The sequence below is a fragment of the Oxyura jamaicensis genome, chromosome 7, assembly GCF_011077185.1.
Source record: "Oxyura jamaicensis isolate SHBP4307 breed ruddy duck chromosome 7, BPBGC_Ojam_1.0, whole genome shotgun sequence".
In the NCBI taxonomy this organism is placed as follows: Eukaryota; Metazoa; Chordata; class Aves; order Anseriformes; family Anatidae; genus Oxyura; species Oxyura jamaicensis.
In genome coordinates, this window is record NC_048899.1 from 28,646,102 (window position 1) to 28,666,089 (window position 19,988).

Here is a 19,988-nt window from a genome sequence, read left to right on the forward strand (position 1 = left end):
TTTTCAGAGCTGTGTGTGTGTGTCTTTTGTGAGCCCTGTGTCTGACTGATGAAAAGCTGCCCCTGCCTTTCTCCTGCCACGAGGAAGAGCGTGCAGCTGGTTGCAATGGGCTTCTGGGCACATCAGCTAAAAAAAAAAGTGATGCTCAAAGCTTTTAGTAGACAATGCCAAAATCTTTCCTGTGTTTTGAAGCTCACACAACAATTTGTAGATGATACAGCTGTGGAGTAAGGGCTAGCTGCAGCTGCAGTACTGTTTAGATGGGAGATGCTTGTTGTCAAGGGCCATTCTGTATTGTCCCCAGGAAGGACGTAGCACACTAGAGCAGGTATTCAGAAAACAGCAGCATTTTCTTCAGTGCTGCATGAACTTACCTCACTTGCCTTGAGCTTCTCCCTTGCATGTAGGGAAGGCACTACACATGAACCTTATAGTAATGTTTGGTAAATATTTTTAGCTGTTTAATGCTGTAAACAAATAGTAAATCAAAGTGCTAACATGTTGTACCGTGTATGGCAAGCCACAGTTTTTTTTTGTTTGTTTGTTTTTCTCCCAAATTCATTTACATGAAGTCTTGATCTCTGATGTGTAGGCAGAAGATGAAAGCTTACTGCATAGGGCCCTGTGCAGATCGTGACAAGAAAGAAAGAAGTTTTATTGACCAGGAATGGCAGTAAACAAAGGAGGAGGTAAGTTTCACAGTGTGTTACAGGCTAACAGAGAAGGAGAGGAAAAGATTAACAAGAGTCTTTCATTTGCCTTTTTTTTTTTATTATTATGTATATTTTCATTAGAAAACAACCTTAAACACCCAGGAATAGTTTTCTAATAAACGTAAGCTCATGAAGAGCACTTGGAAGTTTCCATTCTGCGTTCAGGAGAATGACGGGACAGTAACACAGTTGACATGGTCATTCCTCTCAGTCAACCCCTCCCTTGTGGCTGATTATTTCAGACACTGCAGCCTTCCCTTCCCCGTGTTTCCTGCCCTGAACAAAAGCAGCCCCCCCCTCCCCCCCAACCCCACAGACATCTTTGTGGAAAGTCTCAATCTCAATGAGAGCATTTCTGCACGGTTACACCACTGACCCATCTCATCCCTCAGTGGGCACGGGGATTTGTTCTAGGCCCAGCTTGGGACCCTACCAAGACCTTGGAGATCCATGCAGAAACACTGCTTTCTCTCCTGGGCAGACCCTGCAGTAGTGAAGGATCAGTCCATAGTCCTTAGGAGTGATTTCAAAGGGGGCTCGTGTGATGAGATGTCGAATTAGCCTACTGGGGACTGTGCCCACTGGGGATGACGATCCAGGGAAGTGTTTTTGCCACTCCCATTAGCTACCTCCCTTCTTACTCTCAGCCTCGCTGGGGCAAAAGTCCTGAAGGGGTTGATGCATAGCTATGGGCTGGTTGTGCTTCTGGTATGAGGAAGATTTTCTCCCTAAGCCTGGCCTGCTTTGCCTGCAGAGGGTTTGTTTATAATGGAGAGCTGATGTGTATGAGCTAAAAACATTAGGGACAAGGCCATTTTCTTTTGCTGCCATATAAATCTGACAAAAATTCTTGCTCCTCTCTCATCTGGGCAAACCTCACCCAGTTTTATCACCATCCAAAATACAAGTGCTTTGTCTTCACCGTGTTTTTGGCTCAGGTACATCATCCACTCTAGTTACCCTGAGGCTAAGAAACAAAAGATTCCCCTTGCCATTATTCCACAGCTCTACAGCAGTGAAGGAAATGTTTGAAAGCGTTTGCTCTTCTGGGTCAAGAAGCTGAACTCCGAATAAGGGTTCTGCTGGCCGCACCAGCCTAGAGGGAAGTGGAGGAAGGTTTGTGTGCCTCTTAGCTCAGCAAGGAGGAGAAGGGCTGTCCATGCTCCCATCTCAAAGAGATGCTGTGCCATTTAGTAGCAATGAATCACCCCTTTCCAAGGGAAAGCAAAGATTAGGGAGTAGTGAGGGAAAGGGAACACAGATACTGAGACCAACTGTTAGAGAACATCATTTTTTTGTCTCTGTAGTTAGGAAAGAAGATCAGGTGGGTTAGGTAGAAGTCTGTCTGTCCTTCTGGGAAAAAGGACTAACCTGAACCTCTGTAATGTGCAGTGGAAAAACTTCCAGAAAAATGTGGCAAGCTAGATTTTAAAGGAAAGGTGTCTTGTAAGGAAGAGCGATAAAGGAGAGCCACCACCTTGAACTGTGAAGGATGAGATAGGGCACTTGCGAGGGTAAAATGGGCATTGCCATTCTTGTTATTGTTGATACCAAAACTGATATAAGGTGATAAATGTTCCTGCTGCCCAACAGTGACCTGCTAACAGCAGCCTTCTCCCTCTTGGAAAAAAGCTTTCTTGACCAGTTGCCAGTGACCATGCACAAATGATATGCCTGACCTTCATGCAATGTTTGAGCCCACAGACGCCAGCTCACATGGTGTAGATGTGATGTAGTAGCAAACAGGTTGTCTTCCTGCCAAAGAAGGGAACAAGAGGAAGCAAAACACCTCTGAATGATGCTGGCTATCCTATCCAGAGGGAACCTGTGGTCCCCTATAGAAGGTCATGCTCTAGGAAGGCTCCTTGATTATGAGCAGACTCAATCACTCAGACTTTCTTTTAGCAAGCAAGAAACTAATTCTGTGTGGCAAAGCACATCTTGATGCACAACATAATATATAAAGAAGCATCTCACCTTAGTACCTCTTTTCTGCTGTTATTTAATTCTTTATGTCATGGGTATCAATGTTTTTTTTTTCTTTTTTTTTTTTCATCTTTTACCCAAGGTGCTTGAAAAAATGGGGTAACAATAGGAAGTAAACAAGTTAAGAAAAATGTGGTCAATGTAGCTTGGAAGATAATTTATCTCTGGGTCCTGGTATCTGTCTGGAAATCCATCTCTTGTCAAACATTTTTGATGACAGGTGCTTGTGCTTTTGCATCATTGTGCTTGTTTGAGTATGGCTCAGATAAGTTTGAGGAGTCTTCAGTCTGTTTCCCACTGCTGGAGCTGAGCATCTGTTTTCCACGTACTTCTGCGCTAATTAAATGCTATACAATAACGAAGATGAACCAGAGGCAGGCCAGAGATTCCTTAAAAACATATCACTCTTCTGTATTCTCTTTGCCTGAAGTCAAGTCATACATAGTACTTTCCAGACAGTAACTCCCTAGCTCCTGTCAAGACTTTTCCAATACAGTTAAGTATTCTTTCAGGTTTATTTGTTTTCCTCTTTCTTTTATTTCTGTTTGCAGCATAACATTTATAAATATATACGTATATGTGTACATATATTTTATCTTGCAATTCCGTCTCTGGAAGAGAAAACATCATTCTTTCATCAAAGGAGAAATTCACCCACTGACCTGGAGGTAATTTGAATAATGAACTAAGCTATTTTTTGATGTTTGTGTAAACAGCACTGAAGTGTCAGATTCTGTTCTCCTTGTATCCAGCATGATAGATGTGAGATCAAAGACTGCCTTCAGTAACGGCAGCATGTCAGGCTTGCATTATTGAGGGAAATGGTCCTAGAGCTAGCAGCTCATTGCTGTCGTATGAAAGCCAATTGATATTTTCCCTGTACATCCCTCAATGTGGAAGGGGAGGTGAAGGTCAACGCAGTAAGTTCCTACACTGATTTTTCCTCTCAGGAATCAAATTTGTCATTGTCTGTCAATGAAATTAATTTGCTTGTCTGAATGCATGAAGGATGAAGTGAGACTTTAAAGCAAGTCTGTAAGGAATCCTGCGTCTGTGTCTGGTTGGGGATCTCTAGAGCTGGAGTTTAGGGATAACAGAGGGAGTGAGGAGTCTGTTGGCTCAAGAATGGGGAGTTATAAGTTAGGTGAATAGCGAAGAGAAGGTTAGGATACCCTGCCACTAAGGCAATTGTACTGCTGTTGAGTCAATTACTGCAGGAATTTTCCCTCTAAGTGCTTGACTGACAGATAACAGTAAGGGAAAGGAATAGGTTTTCTGGCTTTGTGTTCTCACAAGGAGATGTATAGGAGTCCTGGTGGATGATCCTCAGGGTGGAAATGCTAATGATGCAGCCTGCTCCTTCACTGAGGAGTAGTAGTGCTTAGCTTAGTCAAAGTGATCGTTTTTCTCTTGAGGAAAACACAGAGACGAAGTTTGAATGACTGCCCACCAGATGTGGGCAGGGTAGCCTTCAGAGCTGGAAAATCTTCAGGATTTCCTCCACGTACAGGTGTTGGTTCTGATGTTTTACTGCTGCCAGATATAAGTGCTTTGAGCAGCGTTAGGGAACTGGCAAATATGACCAGTATTTTCCTTGTCTCCCCAAGTGAAAATGCAGTGGGCTGCTGACACATCCATTTGCTCAAAACTATGCTGCTGACTTGTTCTTTCCTTGGGTCATCCATCATGGTCAGGTAGGACATTAACTTCTACAGCACCTTGTTCAGGGAACCACAACAGGGAACACACCTGATTTACTTGAAAAACAGCCCATCACTTCTGATATTTGAAATCAGAAACCAAGAGTTAGCTGGGTGTACGGATTTTGCTGGTATTATGGTCTTCTGTGGCAGCCAATTAACAGCAAGCACTAAGATTGGCAAAGCGAATATATACCAAAGAGGACTGAGTGACTCTTATTGAACCTGACTATTGATACAGAATCTTAATGGTCCCAATGTTTTCTGGTCACCCTTGGTGCATATGCTTGAGCCGTTGCAGGCACAGAGGAAGAGGGTCAGGACTTGGTAGTGGATATCTAGCAAGAAAGGGCATGGCAAGAATAGGAAAGCTGTGAAAGCTGGAGGCCAGCACTGATGTAATAGGTGAGAACAGCAGTGAGAACTGACATAGAGTAAAATATCTCAGAAGAGCATAACTAGAAGAGCAGAAAGACCTGTCAAAATAGATGTAAAATCAGGAGACTAGCAGAAATCACAAGAATGAGCAGGACCACACACGTACAACTTCTGATGATGGCTGAACATAGTCCTCCACCCCAAGTGGTGTTGGAGGACCACAAAGCCTAAGAACTGAGGGGTCTCCACAGTGATAGGACCTGGAATTTTTCTCCAGTGGGAGAAACAGCTGCCAAACTCAGCAAGCTTTGTCGGTGGAAGCTGATGTGGCTGCTCTGTAACAAAATACAGATAAAATTTCTTCAGGAACCCAGCAGACAAGACTGGAGGAAAGATGTGGGTGAAGAATAGAGATGTGTAACATAGGCCCACCTCATCTCTTCTGTCTGCTAGAATCCTCTGATACGCAATGAATTTTGCATGTCTTAGGAGTGTACTATCTCAATTTGCATCTTTTAAAGTCCTGCATAGTAGCACAAAGGGAATGGCACAAGGAAGTTGTAGGAGTCGAGAACTGTGCTATGGAAGGAAGAGATCCTCATCGGTATTTCTGCCATCAATTCTTTGGGGAGTATTAAAAAAGAAAATCCCAAAGGCCAAACCCCACACTAAATTTGCACTTGTTCCCTCAGGCTGGCAGCCTAGAAGTTCATAAACTTGGAATGACCTTGTTCTGGAATAAACTGTCCTAAAAACAGTTTGCAATGGCTTCACCAAGTTTGCTTTGCTGGTGGCAGCCCTTCGGCTCCAAGCTGGCATGTGTATGAAGCTCTTTGAACAACTTTTGACCTTCCTTTAGCCCCTCTGCCCATCAAGCCAGGTAATGACATGCTTCGTATTGCACAGAACACATACAATTGACAAGTTCATAGTGGTGTTTAAATATTAAACAATCTAGACAGGCTTTTGAGTCTTCTGCCGCTATGAAAAGGCTCAGACCATACCCATCTTTGAAATTGGGCTGCGGGATCATTTGCACAGTAAGACAGACAATAAGACTTGTATACATTGCCATGCAACAGAAGAGACCCCGAACCGCCAGCCCTAAGTGGAAAGTTTATTTCTAAGCACAATATATGGAAAAACCAAAACAACAAACCCCACAGATATAGAAAACGTTGTAGCAAATCCCTGGTCAAGTAGGACTTCATGTTGGTCTCTACCCTGCACCTCACAGCTGCTTAAAATGTCATGCAATGGAGGAGAGGGCACTCGGACGACACCCTCCGCTTCGGATCAAGGAGGATCTCCAAGCAGGAGAGGGCCCGTGGGACTCCTGCTGAGCGATTCAGACTGTAACCAGCAAAAGGGCAGTGCTGCTCACCCCCAACCACGCGCCTCGGGACTACCTGTGGCACGCACATGACTTAGCACTTCAGCAGGCTTGAACGTGGATTCTCACAACACCCCTGTGAGGTAGGTACGTATTGTTATTCCCCCTTTGTGTGGGTGGGGGACTGAGCCAAACAGCCCAAGGCTACAGAGTCGGTGGCAGAGCTGGAGCGAGAGTATGCAGAGTCCTGTGTGATCAGATCACTAGATCACACCACTCCTTCATGGCAGTTGTGCTTCTAACTTTATAAACTTTTAGCCGTTTGCCAAATTAAAGGAATTTGACTTCTCCATATTAAACAAGTGGAGGACAGGGAGGGAAACAACATTGTCTGACAGCCTTCTCTTCATTGGTGTATGCCTCCCCCTTCCCAAAACCACCACAATTACCTGTCTCTGGGAATGACCACAGTTTCCAGGACAGGCATGGGGGCAAGAGGCTGTTAAGTTTGCTTCCTTTGACCAGGTTTCTCTCTACTGTGGATAAGAAGCGGTTCTTCCAGAGACCATTCACTGCAACACTTTCAGTCTAGGGGTAGCTGCTTTTACAGATGATCAGAATTGCCCCTTCCCTCTCCCTCCTCCCACCACCATCTCTTCCCTCACCTCAGCCAAAAGCACTCTTTGGTAGATAATAAATAAGGTTGGTCAGATAAAGATACAGTGGCCTCAGAAACCATGCTGTTCACATTGGTCCTCAGTAAGTCAGCTTTCTTGGCTGGTGTTTCACCTCCCACACTCTCTGCCAGAGAAGTACCTGTTCTGTTGCATTCTGATATTCAAAGGGACACTGTCAAGTAATCTAGATGAAAAAAATGACCTGCCTTAAGACGTTAACCTCCATCTTCAACATTGCAGAATGGCTGGTATGTTCAAACCTGGAGGTTAAAGTTTGAGACCAGTCCAGAAACACCTGGCCCATGACAGCCTAGCTGCCAAAGGAGCTGGTGACTTGCATTTGCCATGGCTCCAGGAAAAGCTGTGAGAGGTGCTGGTACAACGACGAAGGGCAGTCAGACACAGCCATTGTGCAACATTGCTCAGTGCTTCTGCAGAACTGATGCAGCTTGGCTGAAGTCCTTATAGTAATTTTGGGGAGGGCTGGATTCAGGCTTGCTTGCTGCAGGCTCATTGTTTTGGGATTGCTGAACTGTTGCTCCTCAGTTAGCTGATCTCTGTATTTTTAAGTTTCCTACTCTTACACTTGATTTGTGGCAAAATGGCTCAACCCGGTATAGCTGGGAGTTACCCTCCATGGAGTGAGGACAGTGAGCAGGAAATCGGTAACATGGATTTCTTCCTGTTGCAGATGAGAGGCGGAGAGAAGGACAGGGATGGTGCAAGGAATGGGGTGAATAGAGAGAACACTACATGCCCAAATGGAAAAGAACAATATCAGTAGGGAAAGAAATTTTATTTTCAAGATTGTAAGAGAATATTACAAACAATGGAGAGTAAAAAAAGCCCAAACCCTAAAAACTATTTAAAAAGTACTTGACAGTGTCCCTTTAATATCCACAAATGATTCAGCCATTGTGCATTGAAAGAGAATGTTCCTGAAGAGCAACCAGTACCTTCGTGGACATATCCCAGAGAAGGAGACTTATTAGAAGTGTTATATATTCCATCAGCAACTGTGCTCCCTCTTCAGACTAACTCTCTGTTGAATGATTGAACGGAATAGACTCTGTAATAAACAAACTGGATGTGAAAGGCTCAGCCTACATGACTGAGTGAGACTGTTACAAATTGAGCGGCAGGGATAAAGACACTGGAAAAAAAATGTACATCTCAGATGTATGAGTGTCTGAATCAGCAAAGTAGTAGAAACCCCTGGAGGTGGGTCAGCTTCTTGTGACTGGAGTGAAATGGAAGGAAATTAACCTGGGATGTCTGCATGGAAAATGATGTGCGTGAGTGGGACGATTTGGATGCTGGATTTGGGGTTATGAAGGCATAAATCACACTAGTCCTTGTGCTTGAAACACCTGTGGAGAGTTTGTACAAAATTTGCCAGAAATGCCTATACGTTGAATAAAGGTCATGGAACGCCCTCCCCCCCTCCCAACTCCACCCTCACAAACCCTTTGTCAGGAACATTATGAAAAATCAGGATTTTTGTTTTGGTGAAATTTGGGCACACCTGGGTTTTGTTGCATTTTCTTGGCGAGATGATTCAAATCTGTAAATCACTACTGAAACGTTCCTAGCCATTTCACTTCAGAAATCCTATGGTAAATCAAACAAGATTCCATAGTGACTCATGAACAAAACAACTCATAGCCCTGGTTAATCACAGTCTGGAAAAAAACTACTCCAAATATTTCATTCCCCTCCTTGTTTTTGTAAAACTCACACGTGTGTGCGTGTGTGTGTGCGTGTGTGTGTGCATGGGGTGTGTGTACAGAGCGTTACCTATTCCAGGTAATAGGGTTTGTAAGACATGCTAAACCGTCTGTTCCTCTGCTTCCCCAGAACTCTGCCTACTCAGTTTTTAGTCTGTATTGCACTTGTTTTGTTGTTGTTGTTGTTTTTTTTTCTTTTTTTTTTTTTTGTGTGTGATTTGTGTTTTTTTGTTTTGTTTTTGTATTTTTTTTTTTTTTAACTGGCTGGAAAACATTAACCTCTTTAGCATGAGTGTGCAGCTTTCCCTCCACCTGCTTTTTCCTCAGCTGGCCAGGTGCCGCCTCTTATATCTTGTGCAGTTACCGAAAAAGAAAAGAAGGAACAGAAAAAGGAGAAAAAAAAAAAAAAAAAGGAAGAGAAAGAAAAAGGCACACCATGCTCCTCTGCGTTATGAGTTCTTTGTCTCCTCTGCTCCGTGTTAAGGCCTCCTGAATTCCTCGGCTCAGACCGTCGTGACCCTCATGACGAGCTCTCTGTTACTACTAGACTGACTCCTCTGTTCGTGAGGCCTCAGGTGGCTGAGTATATGCAGGATGGTGTAAGCACAGTGGTGGTCAGAGAGGGTGCCTGTGGCTTGGCCGGCAGCCCGGGCCCCGCTGTCGGCTGGAGCGGAGTTAGTGGCTGTACCACCAGTGGAGGACGAGTGGGTGGTTTGGGAGGAGGGGCGCTGATTTGTCCTGGTCCCTGTTTTTTGCTCCTCCATGTCCTTTGTTTTGTCATAGTTCAGCACTTTCCACTGCTGATTGACCGCCTGCCACCGTTTAAAAATCCGGTAAACCGAGGGCCCTTCGTGTATTATTAGACCTGGAGGGAAGGGGGAAAGAAATAAACATAAAACAGAACAAAACTTTAGCAAGAACCATAAACCTACCCCAGCATCGTGCCCTCTAGCTAGCTGGTTAGCTCAGTTCTCCCTTCGCCAGTGTATATTCAGTGATAAATCATGTTTTTAATTACTGACTGGCAGAGCACCGGTGCTCCTGCTCGGCTGGATCCCTTTTCCCTTGAATTAAAAGGATTACAGCTTTATCTCAGCAATCAATAAACAGGTCTTAAATGCAGCAGAGTGAGTTATGCTCCTACAGCAAAAACAGTGTCTGTTTACCAATAAATGCCCGAGGTTTATCCATCGCTGGGCTAGTTTTGCACGCTGCATAGGCATGATTCACCGAGCTAGCGGCGTGTGCTTGGAGGGGGTGTAGCTGGAGCTGACGTGCTGGTGACGTCTGCTGCACCAACGTCACGAGCGGGCACAGACCACATCTCCCCACACGCGCAGCAGCGGAGCAGACACGCACATGGGGGCCAGAGACGGCAACAAAACACAACAAGGGGCAGCCTGTACATGTAAGCGGTTTGTCATCCTGTGCAAACATCTGCTCGTTGGCAAACCAGGCACCTCATCGTATGTTATTGCTTCCAAGGAGAGAAAACAGTACTCTTGAAAGAAAGTGCAGATGAGCTCACACAGTGTCTGCTCTGAGTACGCAGAGAATGCTTCTGTCCTGTCACCCACCTGCATGTAGCAGAGCTGGTATCTCTGGGGTGGCAGCCAGGCTTTGGGAAGACCACTTGCCTTCTAGTGGTCTTCGCATTTGGAAGAGAATGAACAGCTCAAGCCCTTCCACCTAGCAGTTAGCTCAACTCCCAGAGCTCTCTGTCATCCTCCCCACACTTGAAAGAGGGCTGGAAGGGTTAGATAATGGTCAAAGTTGTTTTGAAGATGACATTATTTGACTATTAAGCTGTGTTATTTTCAAACTACCAGGCTTTGGCCCTTTGAATGCAATGGAAACAGCAGCACCTGCAGCGCTGTGTTGTTCTTACCCACTGAGGCTGAGCGAAGCTGCAACTCCTCCTGTAGACTGGCTTAGCTGACACACTGTAATGTAATTAATAAGCTTTAGTGGAGAATGGGATTTATGCAGAATGAGGGGGTCTGGGTGTGCTGGTTCTGCAGCAGTCTGTCTGTTAGGAAAGTGTCTTTGAGTCCCATGTAACTGAAGCTTGACCAGCAGATAGGGCATGTACTTGCTGAGTTAGCACACAAATAATTTAATTTTTCCTAATAGTGATGGCTTCACCATTCTTGGTCAGCATCAGGATTATTAGAAACATTTCCAGGAAGAGCAGCTCTCTTGCCTACTTGTTCCAGGAGTATAAATACAAATGTGAAAATGAGGAGGGTGCCTTGACCAGTGAGGGGTGATGCTGGTCACCACAGCATAAAGTCGTTTACTGCTATTTCTGATAAAGCAAATGTTAGGGCTTTACCCTCCACCCAGCTTTTCCAGACTGTTGTCATTTCTGATGACAGCTGACTACTGGAACAAACCTGTTCTGTATAAAAAAATAATAAAATCTGAAGGTCATCTTACACTTAGGGCTGACCTCCCCTTTACTCACTGATGGAGTGCAGCCACCTAGTTTCTCAGCCACCTAGTTTCTACACTTGATTTTACTGAACGTAAGTTCCAGGTTCACTGCAATCCGAGTTTCTAGCCTTTCTGATTCTAAGCATAATTAGAAACCTTGCTGACTTGATCACAGATTAGCTTCAGTGAGACTCTCACATTCGTCTTAATAGGGTGCTGAGTCTCCTTACTGGCTGCTGAAGAAACTCCATGAATTGAAGTATTGAAGCCTGGATATTCTGGGACAGGGAATGTAGGTGTGTACTAAAACAGGCTTATAGTACAAAAGAGATCTCTAGTCCGGTTCCAACAGACCACTGAAATTATGCAGGTGTAGTCCTGTAGTGATGTGAATTTTTCATAAACTGATACAATAGCCTGATGTCATCACAGAAAAAATTGTTTTTTCCTCCCTGCTTTGGAACATGGTTGAGAATTGTGACATCTGATCAAAGCATGACCATAAAAAGCGGGACTTAGGGAAAGCCTACAGATCTAGCCAAGGAGACAGCTTTGAAGCAGGCCTAAAGTGGATTGGTCCAAGGCAAGGGACATTAGACACATATTTAAATGAGCTGTCTGATCTGTAATGAATGAAATTCCAGTCTGATCAATGAGAGAGCCAATGTTTCTTTCAGACCTCTTTAAGCCTTGGATAAAAGAACCAAAATCAAATATTTTCTCCTTGGCTGTAGAACATCCTCCATAGAATCAAATCCATTCTCTGAAGTATTAAACACTGAGCCAGGATTGTAAATCTATTCTTAATTACCTTATCACAAATATTTAATGCACAGCCTGATTCAAGAGGGCTGTTTATAAAATTCTTGTTTGTTTGCCTTCTAATTATAAATGTTTATGATCTTATGCAATTAACTGTGTGATGCTGATGGATGGGTTGCTGAGTCAACTGAGCACCTGTTTTCTTAGATAATTTTGGTTTCAAAATATTTATAAAAGTACAAAATAACTTGTTTCCCTCTGTATTTACGGGGCTTTAAATTACTTATCGATTTCCCAGTGTCAAGCTCATGAAGCTGTAAAATTAAAAAGGAACCAAGCAGAGGGGTGGGCAGGGAGGTGGAAGTAACAGTGATTCATTTGCAACAGTGAATGCTAAGATTAAGCAAGAGTCCATCAGCTTATATCAACCTGCAGGAAGGTTTCAATGCTCCCATTGAAACAAATTTTGTCTGCCTGAGTTAAATTAGGATTGGAATTCCTATGTTCAGCTGTGTGTACCCTCTTCCAGGAACACCCCTCCCTCAAGGTTCAATCTGGTTAACAGAGCTGAATCTTTTCAATTTAAGGCCAGACGTAAGTGGAAAATCCTTCAGGAAGAACTGTATGCAACTGGAAGCAACCAGCTAGAAGCAATTTTTCCATAAGCCAAATCCTCTATATGCAAGGAACATAGCAGGTTGGTGTGAACTTCTCCCTTTCTGAATTTCCCTTCTTTCAACTAGGGCTTTAAACTATAGTTGATGGAGGAGAGAAACCTTAGTCCATCCCACTCCTAAGCCTGTACCTAAAGGGGGCCTACAGGAAAGCTGGGGAGGTGTCCTTGCCCATGGCAGGGGGTTGGAATTGGATGATCTTTAAGGTCCCTTCCAACCCAGCAATTCTATAATTCTATGCACTCAGAAATGTCTATATGAGAATTTTAGATGTATTGCCAGTTGCGTCCTAATCCTTTTCCACTTCTCCCAAGTTTATCTTTCCCTTTTCTGCTCCACAAAATCTGTTCTCAACACATCCTATGTGAAAGACAGCCTCTTAAGAAGGAAAATCTCTGTGAGTTTCACACAAATCCATGTTGGTCCAGATTGTTGCCTGGTGCATGAACTCCCTTTTTGTGGTGGTGGTGGAATGAAGCTCCTAGAGAACATGGGCACTGAAGATGTACTGTTCTCATTCCCATTTTCTCATGCAGAGATCTGACTGGTGTCTCTGCCTTTTTTTTTTTTTTTTCTTTTTTTTTCTTTTTTTTTTTTCCCCAGGTGATCAAGTTGCAGTCTGCAACAGAGCAAGCACTGGTGAAAGCAGTTCAATTTCCATGTTCTACCGATCACCACAGCTAACCCTGAGCTTCTGCATGCTTAACATGCAAGATTTGAAAAGGGGAGTGTGACCATGGTGAGTACCATGGCCCAGAGGTAAGGCTGATCACTGTAGGGTTTCTCTGAGCCTTGCGATACCTGCCCATGTCATGATTCATGGGGGCAGCCTTCATGCAAGTAAGAAAAGTATTCATGGTGCTGAGGGAGGACACATGAACTGTCTGCAGGTGTCCCTTTGTCTTCTGGGGTTAATTGGGACAGAGAAGCGTGGCCATCAGTGACAAGACTGGTCAAGAGAGAGGCCCTCGGTAGCCAGAGGGGCTGCTGGCAGAGCACGGGCATAAAATAGATGTGAAGAGACCAGGATTAGTGCCTCTGGATGGGCAAGGGGGCATCAGCTGACGTACCATCATCCCATGAGATTAACCTGAGTGGCTGTGAGCCTTCAATTTAAAAGAGCTTTGGAGCAGCAGCTTCCCAGAAATGACAAGCAGTCACCCTGTGCACACTGTCAGCCTCTACCACCAAGCAATCTTTTCTCCAGGATGTTCAGCTTCTAATTAGCCTTCCTCTCATTTCAACACTTGCCATGCATTTTCTTGAAAGAGACAGGTAAATTCTTGGGGCAGAAACTGTTTCTCCTGTTTGCCACTGAGAAACCATGAAGACAAGGTTTCTGCAGACGGTGTAGTACTTTACACTTGCCCTGTCACTCATCTAAAGGAACAAAAATCACAGCCCGTTCTAGCCAGTTACTCTGTCCTGCTTCACATAAAGCCCTGCCCTGCTGTGTGAGCATAGGGCAGGGGCTTTATGAAAAGGTGGAAACCTCATTTCCACCATCAGCTGCTCTTCTGCCCTTCAGTTTCCTTACAAAACGCAGTTTCACCTCCGCCAGAAAGCTGCCATGCTTTTGCCTGTTTCTGTTCCTTTCATTGCTGGGTGTCAGGGGAAGATTATGGCACCTGTGATCAAAGCTTAATATTTGCATCCACAGCAGTGATGGCTCAGGCCAAGGCAAACCAATCCTCCTGGGAGAGAAGGCTTTCATTGCCGGGCTTTCCCTCTGTTGACATCATTGCATACACTAACCCTTCACTCCCTTTCTCTGCATTCTTTCATCTTGTGGCAATTTCAAATTCCCCCACCTTTGTTTCCAAAGCTCCTGCAGCTCAGCCTTCACTTATCTCTTTGCCTTTATCTCATCCTACATGCTCCATCCTTATCCTCCTTTTATCTTCCCCTAATAGCAGTAAAGTGGCTGTACTAGTTCAGAGAAGGGGTCTGCCTACGGTAGCATCCTGCCTCCAGCAGTGGCCAACCACACAAGGACTGGTGTAAAAACAAAGCCAGGAGAGTGACTTTTCCCTGATGGGCTCTGTGGGGACGTGCCCAGCCACAGATGGTCTCTTTAGGCTCAGTTACGTTCCCTCATTATAGGTTTCTAGTGTACTACAGTAAAGTGCACTGACTTTTGCTCTGAGCTCTGCATTTGCTCAAGTTAGGCTGGCCCTCCACACCCCAATTTCTCGTAGTCTCCATGAGATAGCTCCGTTACAAAAGCACTTTAGAAATAGCAATGAATCTCTGCCTCCTGTCAACTTCACAAGTTCGTGGTACATGGGAGATGAGTCACCAAGCTCCCAGCAGACCAGAATACGGACCTCCCAGTCCGTATTACTTTTCAGTGCAATCCCCTGTATTTTATCCCTCATTAAGGGTGCAAGATAGCCCTTGGTGATAAACCTGGAAAAAAGAGCCAGAGGGACCCTTCCCTGGAAATATGGGCTGGGAAAGGGGCATCTAGTATCTGTTATCCCTCTACATTGAGTCAGGGACCGTTCCAGCTGAATCTGACAAGTTCTTTGAACAACCTAACATCCGTAAAGCCCCAAGACTCTAAGCTGCAGAGCTGTGCTCAGCAGGCACTGGGGAAGCAGGCAAACCAGAGAGTGGGGAGAGGTACATTTATCCTTGAAAGTAATGTCATGGCATCAGTGGGACTCTGCACTTGGGTGGATTTGGGATGGAAGATGTGAATATCAGAGTTCACCACATGGGGAATCAAGTAATTTCTGCCCTCTCCTCATTCCTGTTTATCGTCTCCAGAATCTTTTCAGTTTGTCCCCTGTAGTGAGTTTACGTGGCAAGGGTTTGGTAGCAGGGGGCCATAGGGGTGGCTTCTGTGAGAAGGATCTAGAAGCTGCCCCATGTTTGGTAAGGGCCCCACTGCGACCAGAGCTGAGCCAATAAGTGATGGTGTTTTGTGTATCTGTGAGAGCAGATTTAAGACAGGGAAAAAAAACGCTGCGTCTCACAGCAGCTGGGAGAGTGAGAGGAGTGAGGAACAGCCTTGCAGGCACCAAGGTCAGTGAAGAAGGAAGGGGAGAGGTGCTCCAGGTGCTGGAGCAGAAGTCCCCTGCGGCCTGTGGTGAGGACCATGGTGAAGCAGGATGTCCCCCTGCAGCCCATGGAGTACCACGGTGGAGCAGGGTTCCATGCTGCAGCCCGTGGAGGAGACCAAGGTGGAGCAGGTGGACCTGCACCGATGGAGACTGCGGCCTGTGGAAGACCCCTGCCTGCCGGAGCAGATTCTGGGCCGGACCTTTAGGCCGTGGCGAGGAGCCCACGCAGGAGCAGGTGACCTGGCAGGAGCTGCTGCCCATGGGGGACCCAGGTTGGAGCAGTGTGCTCCCGAGGGATGGACCCCGTGGTACGGACCCATATCTGGAGCAGTTCTTGAAGAGCTGCTGCCTGTGGGAAGCCCACGCTGGATCAGTTCAGCAAGGACTGCATCCCGTGGGAGGGACCCCACAGCACAGGGGACGAGAGTGACCGAGAAGGAGTGGCAGAGAAGAATTGCTATAGACTGACCATAACCCCCATTCCCCTGTGCTGCTCAGGGGGAGGAGGTGGAAGAGGGTGAATGGGGGGGGGAAGGTGCTTTTGGTTTCTTTCCTTTGTTTCTCACTTCTCTAGCTTGTTAGTGATAGGCAATAAATCTTACTGTCTCCCTATGCTGAGTATGTTTTGCCCATCACGATAATTACTGTGCAATCTCCTCGTCCTTATCTCAACCCTTGAGCCCCTTTCATCATATTTTCTCCCCACTCCTCTTTGAGGAGGGGGAGTGAGAGAGTGGTTGTGGTGGAGCTCGGCCGCCCACCCAAGTAAAACCACCACATCCCCCTTTTCTGCAAGTAAGGTCCTGAAGAGGGTGCAGTCCTCAGAGCAAAGGTGCAGAATAATAATGTAACCCTGCCTTCGTTTCAGTACCCTGACGAAACAAACTGATGTCTTGTCACAGCATCACTGTCTCTGGCAGTGACTGCCTGGCCCAGCTTGTGTTTAGGATTTTGATTTCTCCTTCCTAAGGGTAGCACTTTGCACTTCTCTTTATTAAATTTCATCTTGTTGATTTCTCCAATTTGGCAAGATCATTTCAAATTCTGATCTGATCCTCCAGAGTGCTTGCAGCCTTTCCAAGCCTGGTGTCATCTGCAAATTTTATAACAGCACTTTCTATTTCATTATCTAAGCTATTAATAAAAATAATGAAGAGAGTAGAGTCCAAAACAGTCCTAACTGAAATGCATTTCCAGTTTATAGTACAACACTGACAACTACTATAAAGGCAGTTTTTCAATTGGTTGTACATCTGCTTTACAGTTTTATAATCTAAATCACACTTCTCTGTTTTATTTAGGAGAATCTGAAGGCAAACATCTAAAATGTTGCCCAAGTCATGGGATATCAAACCACTGCTTCCTCCTTAGCCACCAGGAGAGTTATCCTCCCAAATTAGACGAGGTTATACTTTCTTTCTCATCAATTGATCAGTTAATGATTTCTTCCAGCATCTTTCTATGAATCAGTTAAACCAATTTGCCCTTTACTTGTATGATTTTCTGTTCACACCTTCTTTAATGATAGAGGTTATATTTAAAGCTAGGTACTCTGCTTGCATTTCCCCAGCTGCCTGGCACCTCCTGCATCCTCCCTGAGTTCATGAGGATAAAATGTTCATGGGTCAGAGATTGCTCCTGCAGCTTCCTCTGAAGTTCATTAGGATGTGATGACAAGGACACAGCAAACTCCTCTACATGTTTTTGAGTCTGTTCTTTTCTGATTCCGCCCTGGGCTCCTTTGTCCTCATTAAAATTATTTTAGTTAAGTTTTGAAGACTGCGACAAAGGCAACATTTAATGTTTGGCCTTTTTTGCATCAAATATTGAGCTCTAAGACTTGTCTTAGCATACGCTTATGGACCCATTTCTTACTGCCGTTTCTCTGTCTGAACGGTCACTCTAAGGCTCAGGTCTGACTGCTCCCCATGGCTCTGTGATTCCTAGAGACTCGCCATTAGTTGCAGGCTCTTCTCTCTGCCTTTTTGTGTTTTCAGTTTCTGATTTTGGGTCCTCAAAGAGCTCCTGATGCAGCCTCAGTGCTCTCTTCCCACGCTTCTGAGCTTTCCCCTGCACAGGCAGTTTGCTGTTGTGCCTTTAGTATCATCCCTTTTGGCAACTGCGAGCTGTTCACAGCTCTTTTATCCTTCAGATTCTCTTCCCAAGAGACACTCCCTGCTCTGGTCCCCTGAGGCTGCTGCCGCTGCTTTTCTGGAGTCCATTATCATCACATCATAGATTTCTTCAGCTCAGGAATGCTTTCATCGCACAGTCACTTTTCACACAAACTGCTGCTACATTCAGATTTTCAGGGATTCTTTGCTTTCAGGCAAAATCCAGTATGATGGATAGATTCCTTCATAACTCTCACCTCTGTTTTCCAAAACATAAATTTTGTCCACAGCATGTTTCAAGAGCTTAGTGGACAGTCTACTCTGAATACAGGAGAAGTCCAGGTAATGGATGGCCTGGGACCTCTGGTGCCATGTTTCAGATATTTCTGGTAGTTTCAAGGCACTGGCCCAGTGAGCAGAATACTTCTAGTCCTCAGGATGTCTAGCAAAGTTGTGCTCTGAATATTGCTGGAACTACACAAGGAGGGTGTGCAAGCTGGGAAATGTCCGGTATTGAAAGATACACAGCATACACTGAAAACGTACTCATAAAGGTTCGAGGTTGGGTGAATGCTTAGCATATGGAAAAAAAAAAAAAAAAGCTGATTATAATCAGGCACTTTATTATCAGTCATTCTCCATGCACATTTTTTAATACCTAGAGAACTGATTAAATATGCACATGGCTGAGCTGTGCTTTGGCTGAGCAGAACTGGGGGTGGCTGCATGGCCAGGCCCTGTTCACTGCTGTCAGTCACTCAACATCATGGAGCCCGTGGGCCTGGGGAAAAAAATTCTCATTCTTCTCCCCATCACCCTTTAACTGTATTTGCTGTAACACGTTTCTCACGCTTGGCTCCCTGCAGGTCACATAGGCCACAACTCTGGCAAAACTGAACCAGAGCCCCTCAAGGAGTGAGGCCCCCGTGGCCAGAACTGTTGCCTGGGCAGAATATGCAGAGTGTGTTGCTCCACCAGTGTATGCAGACAAGCTGCTCCCAGCTCTCTTGGTGAGGTATTTTCTGCAGGTATGGACTCTTCCCATTCCAGTCACTGGCAGCACAAACAGGCTGCCCCCCAAGCCTTCAGTTGCTGATGAACCAGCAAACCTAGTGCTTGGTATGGCTTGGCTCCTCTCGTGCAAGCTGGGGTTCAAGGACAGCTCTGCCTCATCGCTTCCTCATCCCCAGGTGGGCCGGGACACCCCACAAAGGCAGCAGGAGCCCTTCTCCTTCCCTGCCTCCTCCGCTCCATCTGGCAGAGCAACAGGAGCAGCAGGCCCCTGGGTGGTTACGCTAGGCCCCAAGCTCTGCACAGCCATTAACACCACCCCCAGACTCAGCAAGAGCCCTGCTAGGTGGGAGAAGGATCCAGCACGCTGGCATCTCAGAAGGTCACCGCAGTTGCTGTTCCACCAGGTGAGCGATTGTGGCAGACCTCGCCCCATGCCGTGCTGGGGCACAGCCATTTCCTCCTTTCCTCCTGGAGAGGAGGCAGCTCTTTTATTAAATCCGCCTGAGGCACTGATGGGAGGGCTTGGTATGACAGCTGGGAGAGTTTCTCCCCCAGGCAGCACTGTGATTTTTCAGGATGCTGCTGAGCTGTACATATAGCAAGAGACAATTTCCAGGTCGTGACACTGCAACGTGTCGTATTTGTGTGGCGCCTTTCGGACATGTACGCAGCAGTGAGCCCCGTGCACAGGGGATGCTGCAGGTTCCCCTCAGAAGCAGGAGCAACCCATCCCGCACGCACAGCCTTTGTAGCTGCGGGAGGAACACTTTGTCCATTGGAATGAATGGAGAGAACAGGTAGGGACTGTCTATTGTGGGGCTTGGGGAGCTGGTGGGAGCTGAGGTCAATATGTTGTAGGAGCAGCACAGAGCTTTCATGGCTGCCAGGTAGATGCTTCTCTGAGAGGTAGTGCCTCCATCCCAGGCAGTCATCTTCCATCATGTCCACTGCCCAGCCTTGTGTTCCTCTGCAACACATGGGTTGGTCCCTCTTGGGCTGAGCTGGTAAGGCCCAAAATGAGGAAAGGCTGGCAAAATTTAGGAGCTAGTGGAAGGTGTCCAAAGGACAGGAAATTCCTTTTCACTTAGCACTCCCACATGGTTTGTTTGCAATGGGAAAACAACATCGGTTGTCTGCAGGATGCCATCTGTGGCAGAGGAGCTGGGCTGACCCCGGGAACCACACACAGCAGCACCATGGCTCTAGAAATGCCACAGCATTTTCAGCTCTAAGCATATGAGCTACCAACCTCCACAACTTTCTCCTGCCCTGCCCAGACTAGCACTTTTACTCCCTGCCTCAAAACCTGGACAAAACAAACAAACAGAACAAGAAATAACAGCAAAAAAATGGGGAAAATAAAACTCTACATAATCCTTACTTAGGAAATAGACAAACCATAAATA

The 19,988-nt window shown here is 45.7% G+C and overlaps 1 protein-coding gene across 3 annotated transcripts in view; it reads right to left on the minus strand.

Annotated features, from left to right (window-relative positions):
• Positions 1-760: 760 nt before the first annotated feature.
• MARCHF4 (membrane associated ring-CH-type finger 4) overlaps positions 761-19,988 on the minus strand; it is a 98,241-nt gene continuing 79,013 nt past the window's right edge. For all 3 annotated transcript variants that reach the window (XM_035332142.1, XM_035332141.1, XM_035332143.1), the window contains one exon: positions 761-9,379. In XM_035332142.1, the coding sequence (XP_035188033.1) occupies positions 9,018-9,379 (362 nt within the window). In that variant the 3' untranslated portion in view covers positions 761-9,017. The remainder of the gene's footprint in view (positions 9,380-19,988) is intronic.